This window comes from Mesoplodon densirostris, chromosome 11, assembly GCF_025265405.1.
Source record: "Mesoplodon densirostris isolate mMesDen1 chromosome 11, mMesDen1 primary haplotype, whole genome shotgun sequence".
NCBI classification, from domain to species: Eukaryota; Metazoa; Chordata; class Mammalia; order Artiodactyla; family Ziphiidae; genus Mesoplodon; species Mesoplodon densirostris.
The window spans coordinates 72,076,041-72,098,764 of NC_082671.1; the positions used below are offsets into that span (position 1 = coordinate 72,076,041).

A 22,724-nucleotide genomic window follows, 5' to 3' on the forward strand; every position below is an offset into this window, starting at 1 on the left:
TTTTTTTGCCTTAAAGGTATGATTCCTAGGTGAAGCTGGGAATTCCTAATTGTGTATGTACTCATATTTTTGTTAGGTGTGTGGAATTTGAGGGGGTAGCAGTGCTGGAAATAACCTTAGGGTCTCTTCCTCCCCCCGACGTTTTACCAGTGACAAAACAGAGACCCAGAAAGGTTAAGCAGTTTATTCCTAGCCACATGGTGAATTAATTGGCCATCAAGACTGTTCTCCAGGTCTGCCAGGTCCTAGTTCTAGGCATTTACCATGCTACCAGAGAAGGCCTGTTTTTTATAGAAAGCATCAGTAAAACCTGACTTCCAGCAAAAACTAATATTGGCAATTTAACTTAGGAATGTGAGTGCAAAACCTTTTTCCCTTTTGAATGCTAGAGCTATCCCAAAGTTTCTCTTTTTCTGCTTTTTGCATGATTTAGAAGACAGAACAAAAAGAGAAAAGTTGCATAAAGGATATGCTTCATTTAAATGCTTAAAAAAAAAAGTAGGGCACTTCAGATTCCTAAAAATAACATTAAAAAAAATCCCAAAATTGTGTAAAAAAGGATTTTAGTTTCACGAATTCTGTAATTTTCTGGGGTTGTCTGGGCTGGGGGAGGATGCTAGCTGTCCGAATGCTTTATGTTCTTATATGCCTCTTTTGTTTGTGGTGACCCCAGAACGGGAGATGGAGAAACGTTCTCTGAAGAGTGATTTGGGGGGAGGGATGAGAAAGTTGCAGGCGGGAAAGCTCAGCGTAGCGGTTTTAGAGAGGGTTGTTTTTTTTCTTTTTTTAAAAAGGAAAGGTCTGCTAGGAGCCTGGTCCTAACTGATTCCAGATGGGCCTGCTCCAGTACAAAGGTTTTCAGTGTGTTTGGGATGGGACAGACCATGAGGGCCCCCTGAGCACTTCCTGTGCAGCTCGGCAATTGTACTCACCTAATCAGAAACAGCCCTCATTGCTGGGCCTCAAGAGCAGCCATCTTGGGCTGTCTTTGTGCCTCATTCTGTGAAACTGCCCTCTTCTCCTGCCTGGTTTATCTCCCCATTCTAGTCTCCTTTCCTCTCTAATCTCTTCTCTGTTTGTTTTCAGGGGACATATATATTCCTTATGGGGTGGGAGCAGTGGGGAGGAGGAGGAGGGGAAAGGAGAAATAGGAGGAGGGAGGAGGGTGGAACAGCCAAATTAAAGACAGATGCTGAAAGGCTTTTTTTTCTGGACCTGGGAGATATTTGCTGGAAGTGGGTATTGGGAACATGAGAATGTGAAGCAGACAGGGAAACCAAGCCAACTCTGTTTTTTAATTTCTTCAATCCGGCATCCTTTCCAAAAGGGCTCAGAATAATACGTGGTTTGTTTACATTATAAACTGAGTATCACTGGCCCTTTCTGGCTGTGTGCCACAGGGCGAGTTTGACAGTGACTGACTTTAAGCCCAATAGAGATAGAAAGATGTTTTGTGCTCACATCCCATGGAGCATTGTTGCCAGGGGAGCATACCTTCTGTGCTTTGATGGAGGCTTGAATTTGGCCACCTTCTCAACTACTGCAGTGCATCTCAGGCACTCTGCACAGATGAAAAGAGGATTTTGTGGTGATGCTCAGCTGCAGGGACTATGAATCGTTCCCGTGGGCCTTCCACACTCCACCAAGGATATATTTTATGTATAAATTTGATTTTCTCTTTTGGCGCAGATGCCTGTTAGACCGTTTGGTTCAAATGTATGCTTGGTGTTTGAATCTCAGTTTTCTGGATCTAGCTGATGATTGCAGAAACTCTGTGGGCCCAGGAGTTCGTCTGGGTCCTTGCAGTTTCATCCTGATCCATTTGGCTGTTGTATTCATGTTGTTGCATAAATGTGAATTTATTAGGATTGAATATGTAAAATTCTGTGTAGGAATAAAGTTCTCCGAGGCCTTGAGTCTTAAAAAGCTGCTTTTTATTTTTAATTGGAATTTTTTTGGGGGGAAATTGTAGATTCACATGCAGTTGTACAAAAGCTGCTTCTGAAATGGCAGGAAGGCAGAGGTTCTGATTTAGAGGTGGATAGACACCTTTCCTTGTCTTCTGAAGCAGGTGGAAGAAGATTGGACGAGGGGCCCTTGAGCCCTCCGCTCACCTTGGTGGCTCTCTGCTTTCTTTGGTGTGCGCACTTGCCAAATATTAGAAGTGCTCTAGCACGAGAAGTGCCCAGTTGCAGTCCCTAGTTCAGGCAGGCCATACCATGAAACCTTGCTGATGTGCTTGAGCAGAGACAGTGCTCAGAATGTAGGGATAGATTGGGGGTGGAGACATTGTAGACCTTGGAAGAAGTGAGTTGGAATTGATAGGGTTGAATTAACCAGACATAGTTGGTTGGGATCACTAGGATTACTCCTTTCATTGTTTTCCTATTAGCTTAGATGTCATCTTCCTAAAGAGGCCTTCTTTAACCTAAAGTACATTTATCCCAATTTTTTTTAACATTTATTGTGATTTGCAACTAAATATTTGCATATTTACTTGGTAAAATATTTTTCCCCAATTTGACTATACTTCATGAAGGCAGGGACTGTGTCTTTTTCATACTGTATACGTGGTACCTAGGCTAGTAGGTGTACATGTCATAAAAGTTCGCTGAATGAATAAATATCATGGGAAATTATGGTTCCTGTTGAAAAGCTTAATTCTTAGTTGGCCAACCCTTTGCCTATTATTTTGAGTCAGAATAGAGACTTGGAAAATTTCCTAGATGAAAGAGTTTTAATCCCTTAGGCTTCTTTTCTTCTTGTAACAAATCAGTAAACTACCTTAGCTTGAGGTCATCACTTAAGCTCTACTAATAGATTCTTGCATCATTTCAGAAAATGTGTTTAAGGCCTAGAATCCCAGGCTCTGAAGCATCTGGTCCACCCTGACCTCTAAAATTAGCAGACTTATTCTTTTCCCTCTTGTTCTACATGTTTAGAAGAGTAGCACAATTCTATTTTGATACTTGTTACAAAATAGAATAAGGAAAACTCGATGACTCTGGTTTAAAAACTCTCTGCTCATCTAAATTGGTTTAATGGCTAGTCTTTCGTTTTACCACTTCAGCTTCTCATCTTGGAAATGACCTCCCCTAGATTTATCTTTATAAAAGGGGTCACATATATATTAGATCCCTAACTCACTAGGACTCTTTCTTAAGCTTGGCATTTTGTTTGTTTGTTTGTTTGTTTGTTTTTTGCTCTACACGGGCCTCTCACTGTTGTGGCCTCTCCCGTTGCGGAGCACAGGCTCCAGATGCGCAGTCTCAGTGGCCATGGCTCACGGGCCCAGCCACTCCACGGCATGTGGGATCTTCCCGGACCGGGGCACGAACCCGTGTCCCCTGCATCGGCAGGCGGACTCTGAACCACTGCGCCACCAGGGAAGCCCTGTTTGTTTGTTTTTAAGTAACTTTTCTCCCCAAGACCAGGAAGAAAAAGTTAAGTAATTATGGGCAAAAAAATTAGAAAACATATAGGAAAAAAATGTAGGGTTGTGTGGGTGTGTAAGAGTGTTTGTGTATGCATATATAGTGATATTTTCCCCTTCTCTGCCACATTCTTCTGTACCTAGAATGAGATTTTTTTTTATTCTGGGAAAAATTGCATAACTTCTGGATTCGGCTATTTCTTTTAGGTAGTTGAACTATAAAATACTGAATTTGTAGCTGTTACCTTATTAAGGTCTTTGGTCTCCTCTTTTGAAAATTGGTAAATGATGTGGTTTTTAGATATGTGTATTGAAGCAGTACCAGTAATAAAGTAATGCCGTTGTCCTGTTGTTCCTTATTGAAGTAGAAATTTGCTTGGAGAGCTGAGAGTCATAGAGGATTGTTATTTTTGAGCTCTGAGGTCAAAATCCTCACAATTAATATTTAAGTGTTATGCTCTCAGCTAAGGTTAATATTCATTTAGGTCAGGGATCACCTCTTATATATCGTTTTTATCTCTTGTAGAACCTAACACAGTCCTGGGCACATGAGAGGTGCTCAGTGCAGTTAATTTAGTGTGATCTTGTGTAACTCACAGGTTGAGTTGGTTGATCTGTTTTTTGGAGGAAAACTTCACTTGTGCATTTTATAGACACATACATGGTGTGCCTGGGAATTTTTAAATATGTATTTAAAATGCTACTTTATTCAAGTTTCTAGAGGAAAACATATGAGAATATCTCCATGGTATTCTTTACTTGAACCAGGACATAAATAATAACTATAAAGGAAAAGAATGATAGATGGACTACATTAGCATTAGGGCTATCTTTTCATTAAAATGCACCTTTAAGAAAATAAAAAGGCATACCACAGAGTAGGAGGAGATATCTGCAATACAGGTATCCAGCTGAGATCCAGAATACATAAATAACTCCTGCAAATCAGTATATAAAAGAAGTCCTGTAAATTAATCTTTGAACAAGCCAGAAAAAAAAAATGAGCAAAAGATTTGAATAGGTACTTCCCAAAAGATGATATCCAAAGGCCCCCGAAGTGGTCGACATCATTAATCATCAGGGTAAAACAAATAACCACAGTGAGATACTACTACACTAACTCTAGAAGGACTGAAATGGAAAGGGCAGACGCCGCCAGGCGTTAGCGAGGTTGTTCAGCCTCAGGAACCCTCAGGAACCCTCAGGCACTGCTGGTGGGGATGTAAGTTGGTACAACTTTGGACAATCTGCAGTTGGCAGTATCTATCAAAGCTGAACATAAGTGTACCCTGTAACCAGCACTTCTACTCCTGCTTATATGCAACAGAAATGTGTACGTATGTGCACCAAAAGACATGCAGAGGAACGTACGTAGCAGCATTTTTAGTAGTAGCCCCAAGCTGGAAATAACACAGTTGCCTTTCAACAGTACTGAAATATTTTCTAATAAATTGTATATATAAAATGGAATACTTTACAGTAATAACAGTGAATAAACCATTGCTGTATTCAACAAATGAATCCGTTTCACAAATGTAATGTGGAACGAAAGAAGCCAGCACAAGAGTACAGTATATAATGTGTGATTTCAGTTATATGAAGTTTAAAAACAGGCAGAATGAATCTATGGTGTTAAAGTCATTACTGTGAGCTGGTAGGAGTGACTTTGCAAATGCCCTAGATGGGCTTCCAGTGTGCTGATAGTGTTCTCTCTCTCTCTCTCTCTCTCTCTTTTTTTTACTTAGATGCTGCTTTACATGGGGGGTTCACTTTGTGGAAATTCATTGAGTTGTATACTTCTGATTTTTTCTCATTTCTGTATAGTCATTTCTGTAAAAAGTTTGCTTAAAAATTAGATTTTCCTTTTGTCCTGTGAAAAGCCTATAGATAGCTTTTCCTCTGATGCATGTACTAATCCTTTGCCTGTCAAAGCTGGTAGGATGTGGGTGTGCATATACATTTATGTGTTTATATATTAGAGATGTCGTATGGGCATGAAGATGCTTCTCTTCTTAATGTAAATTTGCTTGTCAAGTATTCAACACACTAAGAGTTTCAGACAGCCATTGGAAAGGAAAAGTGATAAAAAAAAACTCCATTGATCACTTTTTAAACCAGCTCTCTGAGAAGAATAAGGAAACTTTCACTCTGCCTCACTGAACAGCAAATTTGGGGTTTGCTCTGCAGATAGAAGAACCTCTTCATTAAATGTTCTCCATCACTAAAGGCTTCATTTTCAGAAGAATGCATCTCCTTTTGACCTTTATTCTTTTTATAAAATTAAGATATAATTGAAATACAACATTACATTAGTTTTAGGTGTACAGCATGATTCAATATATGTATATATTGCAGATGATCACCATAATATGTCTAGTTAACATCCATCACCACACACAGTTACAGAGTTTTTTTCTTGTGGTAAGAATTTTTAAGATCTACTCTCTTAGCAACTTTCAAATATATGGTACACTATTATTAACTGTAGTCACCATGCTGTCCATTACACCCCCATGTCTTATTTATTTTATAACTGGAAGTTTGTACCTTTTGACCACCTTCACCCATTACCCCACCCCAATCCCTACCTCTGGCCACCACCAATCTGTTCTCTGTTAGGATTTGGGGTTTTTTTTGTTTGTTTCTTTGTTTGTTGTTGTTGTTTTTAATATTCCTCATATGAGTGAGATCTTACAGTATTTATCTTTCTCTGTCTGACTTATTTCACTTAGCCTAATGCCCTCAAGGTCCATCTGTGTTGTTGCAGATGGCAGGATTTCCTTCTTTTTATGGCCGAATAATATTCCATTGTATATATATATATACCACATTTTCTTTATCCATTCATCTATCAGTGGTTACTTAGGTTGTTTCCATGTCTTGGCTGTTGTAAATAACACTGCAATGACCGTGGGCATGCAGGTATCTTTTCGAATTAGTATAGTGCTTTTGTTTCCTTCAGATAAATACCCAGAAGTGGAATTGCTGGATTGTATGGCAGTTCTATTTTTACTTTTTGAGGAACCTCCATACTGTTTTCCATAGTGGCTTCACCAGTTTACATTCCCACCAACAGTGCACAAGGGGTCCCTTTCCTCCACATCCTCACCAACACTTGTTATTTTTTGTCTTTTTGATATTAGCCATTCTAGCAGGTGTGAGGTGACATCTCATTGTGGTCTTGACTTGCATTTCCCTGATGATTAGTGATGTTGAGCATCTTTTCACATACCTGTTGGCCATCTGCAGGTCTTCTTTGGAAAATGTCTCTTCAGATCCCCTGCTCATTTTATAATCAGGTTTTTTGTTGTTTTGCTATTGAGTTGTATGGGTTCTTTATGTATTTTGGATATTAACCCCTTATCAGATATATGATTTGCAAATATCTTCTCCCATTCAGTAGGTTGACTTTTCATTTTGTTGGTAGTTTCTTTTGTTGCGGAGAGGCTTTTTATTGACCTTTATTCTTATCACGGAAACTATAAAGAGAGGAACTCTTCACATGATATTAAAAAAATTTTCCCCCTTACTCTATGGAAATCTAACTCAAAGCAAGGCAGTTTAGGAAAACCTAACCTGGATGAGGTAGAAAATCATGTGGCCTTGACTTCTCTCAACTGGTCATATCTCTCAATTCTCAGTCTGGCCTTAGTAAAATTCTTGAAAGTCATCTTAAGATTGCCATGTTGTTTTCTGACCGTACCTTCGTAAATCTTTGTTCTCTCTCCCTGGAAAGCCCTTACCTGCCTCATTTACCTCAGTAAACTCCTGGAGCTCATTCTCCACGATACCTTTGAGAGGTAGCCATTCCTCTTGTCTTCTCACTCTACCTGTATACTCTGCCATATCACATACTACACATAACTGTGTTTATTTGTCCTCCAGTGCTAGCCTTTTGAGACTTAACCAACTGGCATGTGGTAGGTGTTCAATAAATATTGAAAGAGAGTATGAATGATTTGGCATATTTTCTGAAAAACAATAGCTATTTTCTATGGATTAAAAGTCAATGATAAGAGTTGATATTAGTAGATATATTTTAACTTTTTTCAGAAGTGATACTTTGTGTTAATTTCTCAGTAAACCCAGGAATGTATTTACAGCAGGGGGCATATTGTGGCAGTAGGCAAGAGGGATGCTAACTGGTTCACATGGGTATCAGACATGAGCCCTTGGCCTCTTTAACATGGTCCTCTAATAGCTGATTTAATATTAGTAGAATCTCTGGAGAAATACTTTGAAATGCTCTCATTCTGTATGCAGAATTTGAAATCATAAATCTAATGTACAGATTTTGACTGCACAGGGTTTATGGATTAAAATCAGCAGATGAGACTGTGTAGGCATTAGGACCTTATGACTGGGACAGTGTAGGCATTTTGACAGTGATAATTTTGTTCATCTCAAATATTATAAAATTTAATTCCAGAATATGTTATCTGAAGTTTTATCATTTCACTTCAGCATGTAATTTCTCAAGCTAATTTTAATTTTAAAAGATCTGAGTAGAATCATTGCCACTTTTCCAGAAGTTTAGACTAATAGGATTAGGATAATAAATTAATAAGTATTGAGTGCCTGCTCAGCGTTTAAAACTGTTTTTAGTATACCTAAAAAGTATGACTTTGATGTCAAGTAATCTGTATTTTATTTTATTTATTTAAAAATTGTTTTTGGCTGCGCGGGCTCTTCGCTGTGGCATGCGGGCTCTCTAGTTGTGGCGTGCAGGCTCCAGAGCACGTGGGCTCAGTAGTTGCTGCACATGGGCTTAGTAGCCCTGGGGCACGTGGGATCTTAGTTCCCCGACCAGGGATCGAACCCACATCCCCTGCATTGGAAGCCGGATTCTTGACCACTGGACCACCAGGGAAGTCCCGCAACCTGTATTTTATTGATGACATAAGAAATCACAGATACAAAGTGATTTCTGACTATTTCTTTCCAACCCCAACTGTCTGTAAATGGGAGGCCAAGCAGAAAAAACACAGGCTTTGGAGTCCAAACACATCTGGGTTAGAATCTTAGCTTTTAAAAAAATTAAATAACAAATTCTATAACCGTGGTCACATTGGTATCTCTGGAACTGTTGTTTCTCTGTTTGCAAAGAGAGGTAAGAACATATGCAAGTTGCAGTTTTTTGGTTTTGTTTTTGAGAATTAATGACAACCCATATAAAACCCCTGGCACATAGTAAGTACACTTAATGTGTGTTTGAATGAAAGGAGTAGATAAATAGAGCTTTATTTGCAGTAGTGCACTTAGTCCAGACCATTCTTGATAGATATCATGATGATAACTAATGTAAGTCAAGCTCCATAATTGATTGGATGGGCAATCTTGGAAACTGTGCTTCAGTCTTCCCATTGTGGAATAACTGACCTTCTGTTTGTTTAAGAATATTGAGGAGAATTTTTAGAAGAGTGTTCATCATAGTTAGCCTGTTGAACCATCTGATCAGTGGTGTACACAGTAAAGGTTTCACACAAGGAATGGCTTGTTATGAGTCCACATGGAGTGAAATAAGGAAGTACAAATCTCAGAGATGGGCTAATCATGCTGTGTTCCTCCTCCCCCTGACTGACCCCCCCCATGTGAGTTTCAGTTGTTTATTAGCAAATACTGCATCCTTTGCTGTGTTCTATAGCAGTTCTGAAGCTTAGTCTGGATGCCTGTATGTTAACTAGTGGGGAATTTTGACTCTGCTGAATGTTCCAGATTGTTTAAATTCTGTTTGGGGCAAATGACTATTTATCATACGAAATTATTTTCCTTTCATGTCTATTTTTTCACTGGAGAGTTGGTGCCCTGGAGCTGAGTCTCTGCCCTGCAAACCCAAAATACAGTTTTCCTGGGTGTGTATTATTTTAATCCACCCCCTTTAATACTGTAAGGCTCTGACCTGCTTGGAGCCTTTCCTACTTGGTTACAATTGATGCTTTGTCCTTTAGAGTCATATATGACTAGCCACTGGGTTGATTCAGTGTTCAGCTATCAAATATGGCTCTGACAAAAAATTATTTCCCTAGAAATGGGCAGCCAAGCTGGAAAATGAAACCCTGGTCCATATTGAGTCATTTAGGGAGAATGAGTAGCAGTTTCAAAATTAGAGTTAGGACTAAGCAAAGAAAAGATAGGGCCAGCTCCAAAATTGAGAACTAGTCAAAAATTAGCTGGATTTTACTAGAAGTAGACACCTTTGGGGGAACTATCTGTGGTTCAAGAAAATATGCATACATTGTGCTGTATCTAATGAGTATGGAGGGATAATTTTCTAGAAGTTCATGTTCTTCCTCTGTGGATTATTGATTTCTGTTAATATCCACAGGAATTTCACTACTAATGATGTCAACTTACTCTATATTCAGTCCCTTTGGCCCGGGGACTTAAACTACTTTACATTAATTTTGTCAGTAATTCTTATAACATCCCTGTGTGGGAGCTGCTTTTGAGATGAGGGATGTCAGAACTTGCTCTAGTTTACATAGCAGGTCAGTCTCTGGGATGGAAAATTCGACCCAGGATTTGTGGTTCTAGGCTTAGCATGTTTGGTCACTGAAGTGTGCAGTCTTTCAACTTCACTTCTCTCCCCTTTTCCTCCTCCTTTTTTTCCTCTGCTGGAGGAAACAATATCAAGCAAATAGCGAGGGAATCCAGTCTTCTGAGTGGTTGGAGACTTAGGAATTCTGCCTTTAGGCGTGGAGTTTCCAATCCTTGGCTTGGGATGGAAAGAAACAGCAGAAGACTGATGCTCAGCCCATAACATGTCCTAACTGGTTTTTTGACCAGTGCCTACTTTTATTTTTGTTCTTTTTTTTTTTTTTCTTATTGGGAGGAGAGGAGGGTGTGAGAGTTTTCTGTGTGCAAGCCTTATATGTGGGACAGTCAGATGTTTTTAATGCTCAGCAGATACTGCTTTGGGTTGGGGGCCAGAGAGAAGGAGGTGAAGCAGCCACTTTGGGGTGGGGTTGAGAGGAGGGTGGAATGTAGGAAGGAGGACGTTTCTCTGTTTTCTTAGTCATAGGACTCTGAATCCCAAGTAGCTAAATTTAGCTCAGGTTCCTGTTGAAAGCATCATTTTTTGGGGGCGGGTGGTAAGGGGAGAACGGAAAACCTTTTTGTGTATCCTGCTCCATGAAGCCAATAGGGAAGCAGGAGGAGGTGAGGTTGCCATAGAGATGGTAGCTGTGTGCAAGGGGAGAGCAGCAGGGTTTAGAATTCCAGGAAGGAAGAGAGAGTGATGTCATCAGATTCCATGGACCAGCCCAGGAACCCCTGTGAGGTTGGTGGGGAGTTGGGTGTGCGTGGGGGGTGGTGGATGGGAGTTTGTGCAGGGGAATTGTGGCTTCAGTAAGGTGTGGGGAGTCCAGTTCAAGCACAGAGGTTGGTTGTGTGGAATCGTGCTGATCTGCGTTAATGCCTGCTTTTTAAAAATCTGTAAATCATTCTGAATTTGCAGAATATTTTCTTTGTTGAAAAGGATATATTCATTTAACAAAGGAGCTAATCTAGATGTAGAAATATAATACCTTTTTAGAGTTATAGTCCCTGTAGTATTTGTGTGTGCCTTTATCCTCTGTACGTGAGGGTATTTGTGCACCTATTTTGGATATATAGTTGCCTTTGTAGGATGCCTTTTATGGTGCTGCATGCAGTTAAATGCTTTATTAATGCCTGATTATTATATTTATTTTTCTACGGATGGGTGTGTATAAATAAAGCACACCTTTATTTTTAAAAAATCTGGAAGAAAATCAAAGCCATTGCTCTTGCAGCAGAAAGGAGAACTGCATGGTTCAGGACAGTTGTTCTGAACATATGCGTGCGTGTCCGTACTGATAGTGAAGGGCAAATGTGTTTCTTTTGGAATGAGTGAGGGGCTAATATTTTTAAAAACAAATACAACAGAGTCTGTGCATCCAGATGAGTATTGTCCTTCAAAATAGTCACTTTGACTCTGGTGATACAGCCACTGCGCAAAACATAAAGAACTCTCTTTTGGAATCAGCTTCAGAGATGAGTGATGACGAAAACATTTTTAATATCTAACATCACATTTTTTATTTAAAAAGAATACCTAGCTTGATCAGACACTGGATTTCTTTGAATTGGCTTTTCCTGACTTGGGGTTGTCAAAAAAATCAAATCTGTGTTCAAATGATGAGCTTTTGTCCCAGTTAAAGATATTTAAAGTCATAGGTTTAGGTTCTGAAGGCATTTTCATTTTCAGATCAAGAGCTCCTAGATTATGTAGTTTAGCAGTGGCTGCATGAATGGTGGCAGCATCCGAGGAATAAGAGCATAGCCTTCTCAGGGTACAGTCTTCTGAGGTGACCCATTTGGACTTATTTGTTCAACTGTGTCTGTTAAAATCAGTGACGTTACCACTGGGTGATGGAAGCAACATTTTGTGGTGTGTCTGAGGGCACAGACTGAGGAACCAGATTGATTCAAGTGTGCACCCCTGTTCTGCTGCTCAGTGACTGACCTTGGACGAGTAGCAGTCTCTTGGTGCATTGGTTTCCTCATGTCTAAAATGGGGATGATAGTGCTGTAAGTACCAACCTTACAGTGTGGTGCTGAGGGAAAGTAAACTAATACAGAAAACACTTAGACATTTGGTATGTTCTCAATCAGTGTTTCCTTTGGCTATTGTCATTAATAATTAATTATACATTTCTTTGAATTACAGAATTATGAGGTAGAAGGTTTCAGACACCCTGAATGTCTAGGAGGGAGGGGCCTAGGAATCTATAATTTTTAAGTGATTCCCAGATGATGATGATGAACAGCCAGGTTTGGGAACTGCTGTGTGTAATCTGTTTTGAGTATGGCCCAAGCACTAGAAGTGTCATCGTTTCCTGAAATCTTATTAGAAATGCAGAATCTCAGGTGCCACCCCAGACCCAATGAATCAGAATCTGCATTTTTAACAAGATACCCTGCAGTGACCTGTATGCATGTTAAAGTTTAAGGAACACTGCTTTTCTTCTACCAGTGGGAGTAATTGGGTGATAACTACAGGTTAAAGATGGATTATCTCTCAGTTATTCACATTGGTAGAAGAGAAACAGTCAGGCTAAGCCAGTGTGTAGATGAGCCTGCACTTCCCTTCCCTGTTGCTTAGCCTAGGGATAAGTGCTTTTCTGGACTAACTCACTGTGTACCATTTAACGGAAAGAAGAGAGTTATAATTGTGCCTCTGCCTCTACCACTTACTAGTTGTTTGGCCTTGATGTAGTCATTCAACCTCTCTGAGTCTCAGTGTCCTCACCTGATGATGGAAATAATACCTAGACCATGCAATAATGTGCATAAAGTATCTAGCACATTGCAATGTCTGCACACATTAGTGCCTCCCCCCTCCCCTGCCCCCTTCCCCCTTTCAGTGATGATCTGTGTAGTAGTTCTGTTCCCTCAGAAAGGGCCACCAGTCGAGACCCAACACCATTCTCTCTGGGTAGTTTCCTTGCCTCCTGCCCTTCTTTCAGCTATCTCGAGCATCTCATTGTACTACAGAAAACCGTACGTATAGTTTTCTTTGCCACTTTTTTCTGTTAAGTGCCTTTTACTTAATGGAGACTATCTAAGAGGGCTGGAAGAACTATAGGAGTTGAATAGTGGAGCTGGTGTAGGAATTAAGGTGTGATGAGATCTGATAGAGGCAGCCCTTTCATGAATTCTTAGTAAGTTGACCATATGTTTTAGAAAATTAATTTGTATTTTTAAAAAATGGCTGTTTAAAAGAAAAACCCACCATGAATTCATATGATTTCATTTAAAGTCTTTTAGACTAGTTGCAAGCAAGAATTAACATGGCATTTATCAGAAGAGCCTTGAATTGTAATGAGCATTATCTTTTTTCTGACCAGGGAATTAATATGATAAGGGGAAGTTCAGGGACTTGCTCTGGGGACACCAGAAGTAGATGACAGAGAGTTTAGGTCAGAGGATTGGCAATCGTAGCAAGTAGGGCATTGGAAGCAACAGCAGGAGTAGGAGATAGAAAGGCCCATTGTCACTCAGCCATACAAATCTTAGGGGACTGAGGGGTAAGGCAGGATTGTGAACTCAAAGCGTATAATAAAATTTTTTTTTTTTTTTTTTGCGGTACATGGGCCTCTCACTGTTGTGGCCTCTCCCATTGCAGAGCACAGGCTCCAGACACGCAGGCTCAGCAGCCATGGCTCACGGGCCCAGCCGCTCTGCGGCATGTGGGATCTTCCCAGACTGGGGCACGAAACCGTGTCCCCTGCATCGGCAGGTGGACTCTCAACCACTCCGCCACCAGGGAAGCCCATAAAAATTGTTTTAATAATAGCTTTCCTCTATAGGGTGGGTACACTCTTAGGTGCTTTGTATATATTATGCATAATCTTAACATCTCTGCAAGGTATAGGAATAGATCAGAGAGGTTGAGTAACTTGCCCTAAGTCACTCAGCTAATAGCAACAGAGCTTGTTTGAAATCATGTTGAATAGCAATGTGAGTGATGAGACTGTTTTAAAAGCTAAATTGAAATAGCAAATATATGCCAGTTAAAGTAAAATTTATTTTGTCTATATTGACCTTTATGGCTAAAGGGTTAACATGTTAGCCTGTCTCAGAGGGATTTTTGGAATGTTGCAGAATTATCCTTTTGGGATATATTTCCTTTATACTCTGAGGCTAATAAAGAGGTTTTTTTTTTTTTTTAAGTCTGCAGTTCAGTGAAACAGCAGTTTCAACTGAATATCACAATACAAGGGTTGTTTGACCATGGGATTTTGACTATGACCCATAATAAGAGATCCATTTTACATGACAACCTAGTGTATAGTTAGATGTTTATCTGTATACATGTGACCAAAACACGTTTCATGGAATAATTTTTACCCTTACTAAACGTGAGGTACTTGATTCTTTCTTTCTGTTTAAAAATTCTGTTGTAGTCCAGTATAGTGATTCTTAAAGTGTGGTCTATGGACCTCACTTCCCCCGCCCACAAAGGTACCCAAGAACCCTTTAGGGGGGTCTTCAAGGTCAAGACTCTTTTCATAACATTAAGATGTTTTTTGCCTTTCCTACTATGTTGACATTTGCACTGGTGTTGTGTAAGCAATGATGGGTCGTCCTAGAGTGAATCAAGGCACCGGCACCAAACTGTACTGGTAGTCATTATCTTTTTTTACCACCACACCCTTGCACTTAAAGGAGGGGTGAAAAAAGTCAGTTTCATTGATATTTTATAATGAAATGTGTCAATATTGAGAAGATGTTTATAACTTAGTGAACCAGTATTTTATAAACAAACAATGCAAGATGTTACGTAATCATGATAGGTGAAAATTCATTCAAAATGCAGGACAGGCCAGTGGGTTTTATGAAAAAAATTAATTGATATGGTTTCAGATGTCACACTGCAACTAACTTTTAAGGAACTGTTACTTTTCAAGTTTTGGTATAATATTAAGGAAGAATATCCATAGATACGTGAAAAGACTATTAAAGTACTCCTACTTTTTCCAAATACATATTTGTGGAAGGCCAGATTTTCTTCATATACTTTCACCAGAATAACATATCACAACAGATTGAATGCAGAAGCAGATATCTTAGCCGTCTTCTGTTAAGTGGGATGTGAAAGATATTTGCAAAAACAAAATGTAAGACAATGGCACTGTTCTCACTAAATTTTTTGTTTTATAAAATATAGTTAATTTTCATAAAATGTTTTATGTTAGCATAATAGCTTATTATTGGTATTTTAAGGCGAATTAACAAATATTTTAAAAATTACGCAGTTTCAGTTTCTAATAGACAAATACTAATCCTTATTAACTCCCATAAACAAAAGTTCTTTGGGATCTCTAGTAATTTTTAAGAGGGTAAAGGGATTCTAAGACCCGAAAGTTTGAGAGCTGCTGCTCTCATTATTTTTATTTTTTAATAATGGTTGAGATCTCTTAAATTAAATCAGTCATGAATGGGTCTTGACTCAGTTTGAAAATACACTGAGCCAGAGTTACAAGAATTGCATTGTGAAGGCAGGTAGCACTTTGCTAGGTTTTACTAAAGTTGAGTTGATGTGGGAGAACACCCTAAGGTGTGAAGTAAATTGAGTAAAGTTTAGATCTGGAAATTAGCTATTTGCAGTCATCCTTCAAACCCCATCCAGATCTTGCCTCCCATGACTCCCGTGTTTGTAATTTCTTCATGCCTTTCTCACTCCATTATCAACTTTGTACACTTGTTCCCTCTGGACCTTACATTTACATTTTATTGCATGATTCATGTTGTGCTTATTTACATGCCTGTCTCTCTTACTAGACTATGAGTTCCTTAAGAAAAGAATCAGTAACTTATTTGTCTTTCTATTTCTGCCATAGTGCCAGACACATGAATGTCCTTCAGTAAATATTTGTTGAAGGAATAAATAAATGGGGAGAAAAAGGGAATGACCAGGTGAGGCCAGGTTTAGAGTGTTTGGAATTTGATCATGTAAACAATGGAGAGCCATTAGCATGGGAGTGATATGAGTGGTGTTCGATGAATTACCCTGGCCTGGTAAGAAAACTGGGAAGAGGTGGATGGAGACTGCTGGACCAGCTAAGAAGCTATTATTCAGTTATTTAGGCTTGACTCAGATGACCCAGGCCTGGATTAAGGTGAATGCTTTTGCCAGAGGTAATGAAAGATATGTGTTCTGAAAAATATTTACAAAAACAGAAACATAATAATACCCCTATTACCTCATATTTGTTGCATACTTATAATACCCTGAATACAGTTTTAAGGGCTTTATGTGTATTTTCTCATTTAATCTTCACAACATCCTTGAGAAGGTACTGTTATTATTCCTAATTTTTGATGGTTAAGTGAAAACAATTTGTACTTGTTGTTGAAAAATTAGAAAATACAGATAGGCAAAAGAAAAAAAAAAAGTATGTCACTCTATAAACCCAAACTCAACACCAAGACATAATCACTAAACATTTTGGGAAACATCCTTTTAGACTTAATGGGAAAAAAGTTATGTATATGTGCTATAAATGCCTGAATATGAGGAAACTCTGTATATAAGGCTTTAAGTTGTTTTCCACTGAAAGGACAAGCCAACCTAAATATATAAATTTTTAGGGATGTTGATGAAATAGGCAAATGTCTTTAAAATACTGATTTTATTTATGCATACATGCCTATTCAAAGTCTTATATAATAATTTAGAAACATTTTATTTTCTATGGTTTTGGGAAGAAAATTTATACATACTCTACGGCATCAGTATCTGTATCATTGCTTAGAACCACTGAGTCTTCAAGTAGTTTTCCAGGGTATATACTGAGATGTGGCACTTTTTTGAATCCGTATCTGTTGTAGTCACTGATGATTTTATTTCAAGCTACAAATACCCATTCAAATAACATCATTATCACCATATTGTATACTGCATTGCTTTTCAAAAAATGTTTTTATTGAGATGAAATTCACATAACATATAATTAGTCTTTTAGAAGTGAACAATTTGGTGGTATTTAGTACATTCACAGTATTGTGCAGACACCACCCCTATCTAGTTCCAAAAATTTTTATCACCCCGTACCTATTAAGCAGTCACCCTCCATTAAGCAGTCATCCTCCATTTCCCCTTCCTTCCATCTGCTTTCTGCCTCTATGAATTTACGTATTCTTGGTATTTCGTATAAATGGAATTATACAATATGAGACCTTTTGTGTCTGGCTTTTTTCATGTACCATCATGTTTTCAAGATTCATTCATGTTGTAGCATGTATCAGCACTTTGTTCCTTTTTAAAGCTGAATAATGTTCCTTTGTATGTGTATACAATTATTTATTTATTCGTTCATTGATGGACATTTGTGTTATTTCCACATCTCAGCTATTTTGCATAGTGTATACATGTACTTACATGAGTACTTGTTTTTAATTCCTTGGGGAATATACCTAGCAGTGGAATTGCTGGGCCGTGCGGTAGTTCGATATTTAACTTTTTGAGGAACCGCCAGACTGTTTTCTTTAGTAGCCGCACCATTTTATATTCCTACCAGCAGTGTACAAGAGTTGGTCAATTTATTTTTAATGAGGAACACAATATGATGGGGAAAGTAAAGAGAAAATATGTGCGGCCTTCGAGTTTATTAGAGCTTTGTATCTCAGATTTTGCTTGATGGACTTATTAAATATTTAGCATCATTTCAGTGCCAAGAATGAAATTTAGCTTAGGGAGATGTATCTAATCTATTTTAAGTGGCAAACAGACTAAGAAGTGAAGATCAGAGAAGTGAAAGAAGGGAAATTTAAATAGACTGTAAAATCCCTTGAGGGCAAAGGCCCTATTCATCTTTGTATCCTCTGCATTTAATAAAATACTTGGCATGTCATAAGCTGTATTGGGGCGGCGTCCCCAAGACTACCCCAACTCCAATGATTTGCTAGGATTTACAGAATTCATTGTATAGACATACTCATGGCTATGATTTATAACAGTGAAAGGATACAAAGCAAAATCACCAAGGGAAAAATTGCATGGGGTGATGTCCAGAAGAAATCGGGCTCCAGCTTCCTGGAGTTCTCTTGCAGTTGAGTCACACAGGATGTGCTTACTTCCTTCAGCCAGTGGTGGCAGTGTTGTCTACCAGGGAAGCTCATTAGACTTAGCGCTGAAATTTTTCTTTTAGGGGCACGGCTGGGAAGGGTTGTTCACGTAGGCACCCTCTGCCTAGCACATGCTTAAATTCTAGACTCCCAGGAGGAAAGCATGTTCGGCATAAACCGTATTGTTTGCACAGTTTAGGCACAGTGAGCCCCTCTTACCAGTTCTGGGAATAGAACCCTCCTGATATCTGAGTTCCCAGGCACCAGTCAAGGCCAACCAGCAAACTGCCCTTCCTAAGTATAGCAGCCAGGACTGCTTTGTTCATTCTTTTCCCGTACATAGATGTTTAGTTCTTTAAAAAGTATTGCTAGGTTCTGTAAAGAAGGATAAATGCTATAGTAGGGAACCAGCAGGGACTTGAGTATCAGACCAACCTGGATTTGCATTATTTTTAATTTTTATTTTTTTTACAACTTTATTGGAGTATAATTAATTGCTTCACAATGGTGTGTTAGTTTCTTCTTTATAACAAAGTGAATCAGTTATACATATACATCTGTTCCCATATCCCTTCCCTCTTGCGTCTCCCTCCCTCCCAGGATTTGCATTATTGTAGACAAATTGCATCATTTTCTGAGCCTCGGTTTTTTTTTGTTTTTTTTTTTTGTGGTACGCGGGCCTCTCACTGCTGTGGCCTCTCCCATTGTGGAGCACAGCCTCCAGACGCACAGGCTCAGCGACCATGGCTCACAGGCCCAGCCGCTCCACGGCATGTGGGATCTTCCCGGACCGGGGCGCGAACCCGTGTCCCCTGCATCGGCAGGCGGACTCTCAACCACTGCGCCACCAGGGAAGCCCTGAGCCTCAGTTTTCTTAATATTGAGAGATATATTACAGAGTTTTAGGAGAATACAAAGTGATAACGTATAGAAAGCATGAAGCATAATGACTGTCCTGTGTGAAATAAGTGGCTATTAGCATTTTGTTTCAGCTCATCTGTACCAATCTGGATCCAATCAGGACAAAGAGACTATAAGTAATTTAGACAAGGAATTTAACATAAAGAATTGTTTACTATAACAGCAGATTGAATTAATAAGGGATTGGCTTGTAAGAAGTAAAGAGAATAAGGAACAAGCAGATGTAATACAATAGATATAAAATAATGTAATAATATGATTGATAGATGATAATATATCATTAGTATAAAGTTAATTTATAACAGCAACTATCCTTAGGGCTGAGATAAAGCACCCCCAAAATGAGCTGTCTCTTAAAAAAAAGATGGGGTATTTGGGGTGGAAGTGGTGAGGGTAACAAAGAGCTACTGTCTGTTTTCTTGGTGGGGAGGTGGGACGAATTACCCTATGTTTTATTTTATTCTATTGTAGTGTGAAAGTTTAGTCTACCAGTTACCCACTGCACCTTCTGTTGGGCCTGTGTTGTTAGATACTACCAGATTCATATCCCTTGTAAGCCCTCTTATCTTTGTGTACCTTGAACCCTGTATGGTTTGGACACGGAATGATGTCCTGTGGTTGCTAAGCAGTCTCTCTTCCTGACCCTATTTGTTGCTAGGATTTGTTTTTGTACGTAATAGCATGGGAACTTAGGTACATCTTCAGTTCCTGTGGTGTTCTCTTCCATGTGCCTGTTCAAAAATAGGCTTACTACTTGAAAAACAGTAACTTGGGCTGCAAAACAAGGTAATGAAATACCCTGGGAATTTGCTTTCGATTTTTTTTTTGATTTGGTTTTTTTTTCCCCTAGCCATTATGGTCTAAATCAATCTTTCCCTCCATTGCTAAATGTAAGGTAATGTGAAATTAATTTTCAGTTGGGAGTAAGTCAGTGAAAAATTTGGGCTTGTACCATTGCCCAACCTTTGTTTGTTAGAGGACAGATTCATTCTTTCCTTTGCTTCCTTTTACTTTCCTCTCCCCAAATTGCATGGTGGCAAGAATTTATTTTGTTCCATTCTCAGTATTTTTCTTCGCCTTCCATTTTGTGAAATGGATTTGATTTTGTTAGACACAAAAGAAAAACAATAGGGTGGGTTAAATTTTTTTTTCTAATTGCTTGGTGTAACTTCCTTGTGCATTTCCAGTTTTCTGCACCTGCTCCTAGACAACCCTCATCATTGATGGAAGCCAGTAAGAAATACTCTTGTAATGAATCTCTGGACACTGAACACATGACCTGTTAAGTAGGTGAAACCAAGGGAGATGGCAGAGTGGTCTCTTCCCTAGGCTCCTCAGTTAGTGTTTTATTGATATTGCTTAGGATTTATAGCTAGTATGTTATTTTTTTAAATTAATTATTTAATTTTATTTTTGGCTGTGTTGGATCTTCGTTGCTGCACGCGGCCTTTCTCTCGTTGCAGTGAGTGGGAGCTACTCTTCGTTGCAGTGCGCGGGCTTCTCATTGCAGTGGCTTCTCATGTTGCGGAGCATGAGCTCTAGGCGCACGGGCTTCCGTAGTTGCTGCACGCGGGCTCAGTAGTTGTGGCTTGTGGGCTCTAGAGCGAAGGCTCAGTCGTTGTGGCTCATGGGCTTAGTTGCTCCATGGCATGTGGCATCTTCCGGACCAGGGATCGAACCTATGTCCCCTGTAATGGCAGGCGGATTCTTAACCACTGTGCCGCCAGGGAAGTCCTGCTAGTATGTTATATCACTGTCATATTTCTGTACCGAAAGCAGGGCTTTTTTGATTTTCAGTGTTGTTAAGTCCTCTTAGTACCTCTCTTTTAACTGTATTTTTTAAATGCTTAAGGAAGCAGTTCTTTTCTGCTGTACCTCCCAGGTGCAGTATTCTGGGTAATTTTCATTTGGAATGGGCCATTCCAAATATATCGGCCCATTATGTATATCTAAATAATCATTTAGAAATGATGTTGATGATTTTCAGAATGCATTTAGAAAAGTGGCCTTAAAATCCATTGTGTCTTTTCAGCATGCATCAATCCATCACAGTGTGGAGGTCTTGTCCTCCAATAAGAGGTTAGAGGCTGTTACCCACTCAACTCTCCCCCCCACCCCCAAATCCCATACACACTTTTCCAAAAGATCTTCTGGAGTCCCGTCGTTGTTCTTATAGATGTCAGTTATGTTATCAATCACATTATTTTATAATTATTACAACTCACAGCTCCTCAAGGGCAGGGATACCAGCACTGTACTTGTCATAGAGCAGTTGTTCAATCCACTTTTACTGAATGAATGAAGATTCTTCTGCTTAAATGGATTTTTCAAACATAGGTGCAATGGGAGCTTCTAAGCAGCTAGTGAAGAATACAAATGTCAGGTAATATTTTTCTTCACTTCCTTCAGTGTCCGTTGTATGTGCACGATCCATCATAGTTACTGTATTTGCCAGTTACTTAAGGATCCTTCTGTTACTCTTTCACACATTCACTTACCAGAAGCTTCTAAACACGTTTCATTGCTATCTCTATAGTAAAATTCTTATGGTTGGTATTTTATTTCTCATATATTCTTTTTATTTTTCAGCAGCTTCTGTGCCTTGGCAGTCAGTTTCTAAGTCTTTCAGTCTTACTAGGTCAATAATTCTTGCTTATAGCAGTATAGCTGCCTTTCCTCTTTGGAGTTTAACACATCTGATTTCTGTCCCATCTGTTCCATTAGCTTGCCTTGTAATTCCATGTCTGCTTTAAATTTCAGTGATTTATGTATAACTGAGTCACTTTGCTGTACACCTGAAACTAATACAACATTGTTAATGAACTATACTCCAGTATGAAATAAAAAAAATTTAAAAATAATAACCTTCAGTTATTATTTTTACACTGATTAAAAACTCAGATCTGCATGTTTTTAGACAATCATAGTAATCTCTACCAGGACCAGTACTGGTTTGTACTAGTTGTCATGAAGTAGCAGAAGTACTGGGTATAGAGTTAAAAAACCTAAGTCTGAAGGCAGCTCAGCCACTATCATTAGCTATTTGGCCTTGAGCAAATCATTTAATCTTTCTGAAATTCAGCTTTCTCATCTGTAAAATGAGCGTTATAAAACCTATTTTCTGCATCATGAGAACTAAATAAGATTATGTGAAGGTGTTTTGTACATTATAAAACACTGGTAGTAGTGACTTCTTTGGTTCTTTTTTATGCTCTAAGTAATACATGAATTTTACATTTTGTAAATTCAAATAATTCAGATAAAACATGCCCTCTCGACCTTCCACAGATCTTATTCTTCTCCCTAGAGGGAACCACTGTTAGAAGTTTGTTGTATATCCTTCTAGATCTTCTCTATGCATTTATTTACCTTTTTATATGCATGTAGAAATACCTCTTTTTATATTGTGATTTAAAGGAATAGCACACCGACTGTTTTGCTGTCATTTAATATGACTTGAGATAGTTCATTGAGATTTTACCTTTTAAAACACTTGCAGTTTAACCGAGGATGTTGAATAGTCAACAGTATCAACAATAGTTGATAACACTGTTTCCCTATTATTGAGGTGCTTTTTAGTTTTTCAGTGTTGCAAACAGCACTGCATTGAAAAATCTTTGTACATGCTTCTTTGAGCACAAGTTCAGGTGATTCTCTAGAGTAGATAAAGAGATCAGAGATATGAAATTATAAGTATTATGAGTATTTAATATTTTAATAATTATTGTCAAATTGCTTTCCAAAAGAGTAGTCCCAATATGCTTATTTCCTACTATTA

The 22,724-nt window shown here is 38.8% G+C and overlaps 1 protein-coding gene across 13 annotated transcripts in view; it reads left to right on the plus strand.

Moving 5' to 3' along the window:
• The window catches only part of RBFOX2 (RNA binding fox-1 homolog 2), a 264,510-nt gene that overhangs the window by 51,331 nt on the left and 190,455 nt on the right, over positions 1 to 22,724 (plus strand). The window contains exon 1 of one of the 13 annotated variants that reach the window (XM_060112864.1): positions 10,656 to 10,712. The exons of the other annotated variants lie outside the window; for them this stretch is intronic. Within the exon in view, the coding sequence (XP_059968847.1) occupies positions 10,671 to 10,712 (42 nt within the window). The 5' untranslated portion in view covers positions 10,656 to 10,670. Of the gene's footprint in view, positions 1 to 10,655; positions 10,713 to 22,724 lie in introns of those variants that run through there. 13 annotated transcript variants of the gene reach the window in all.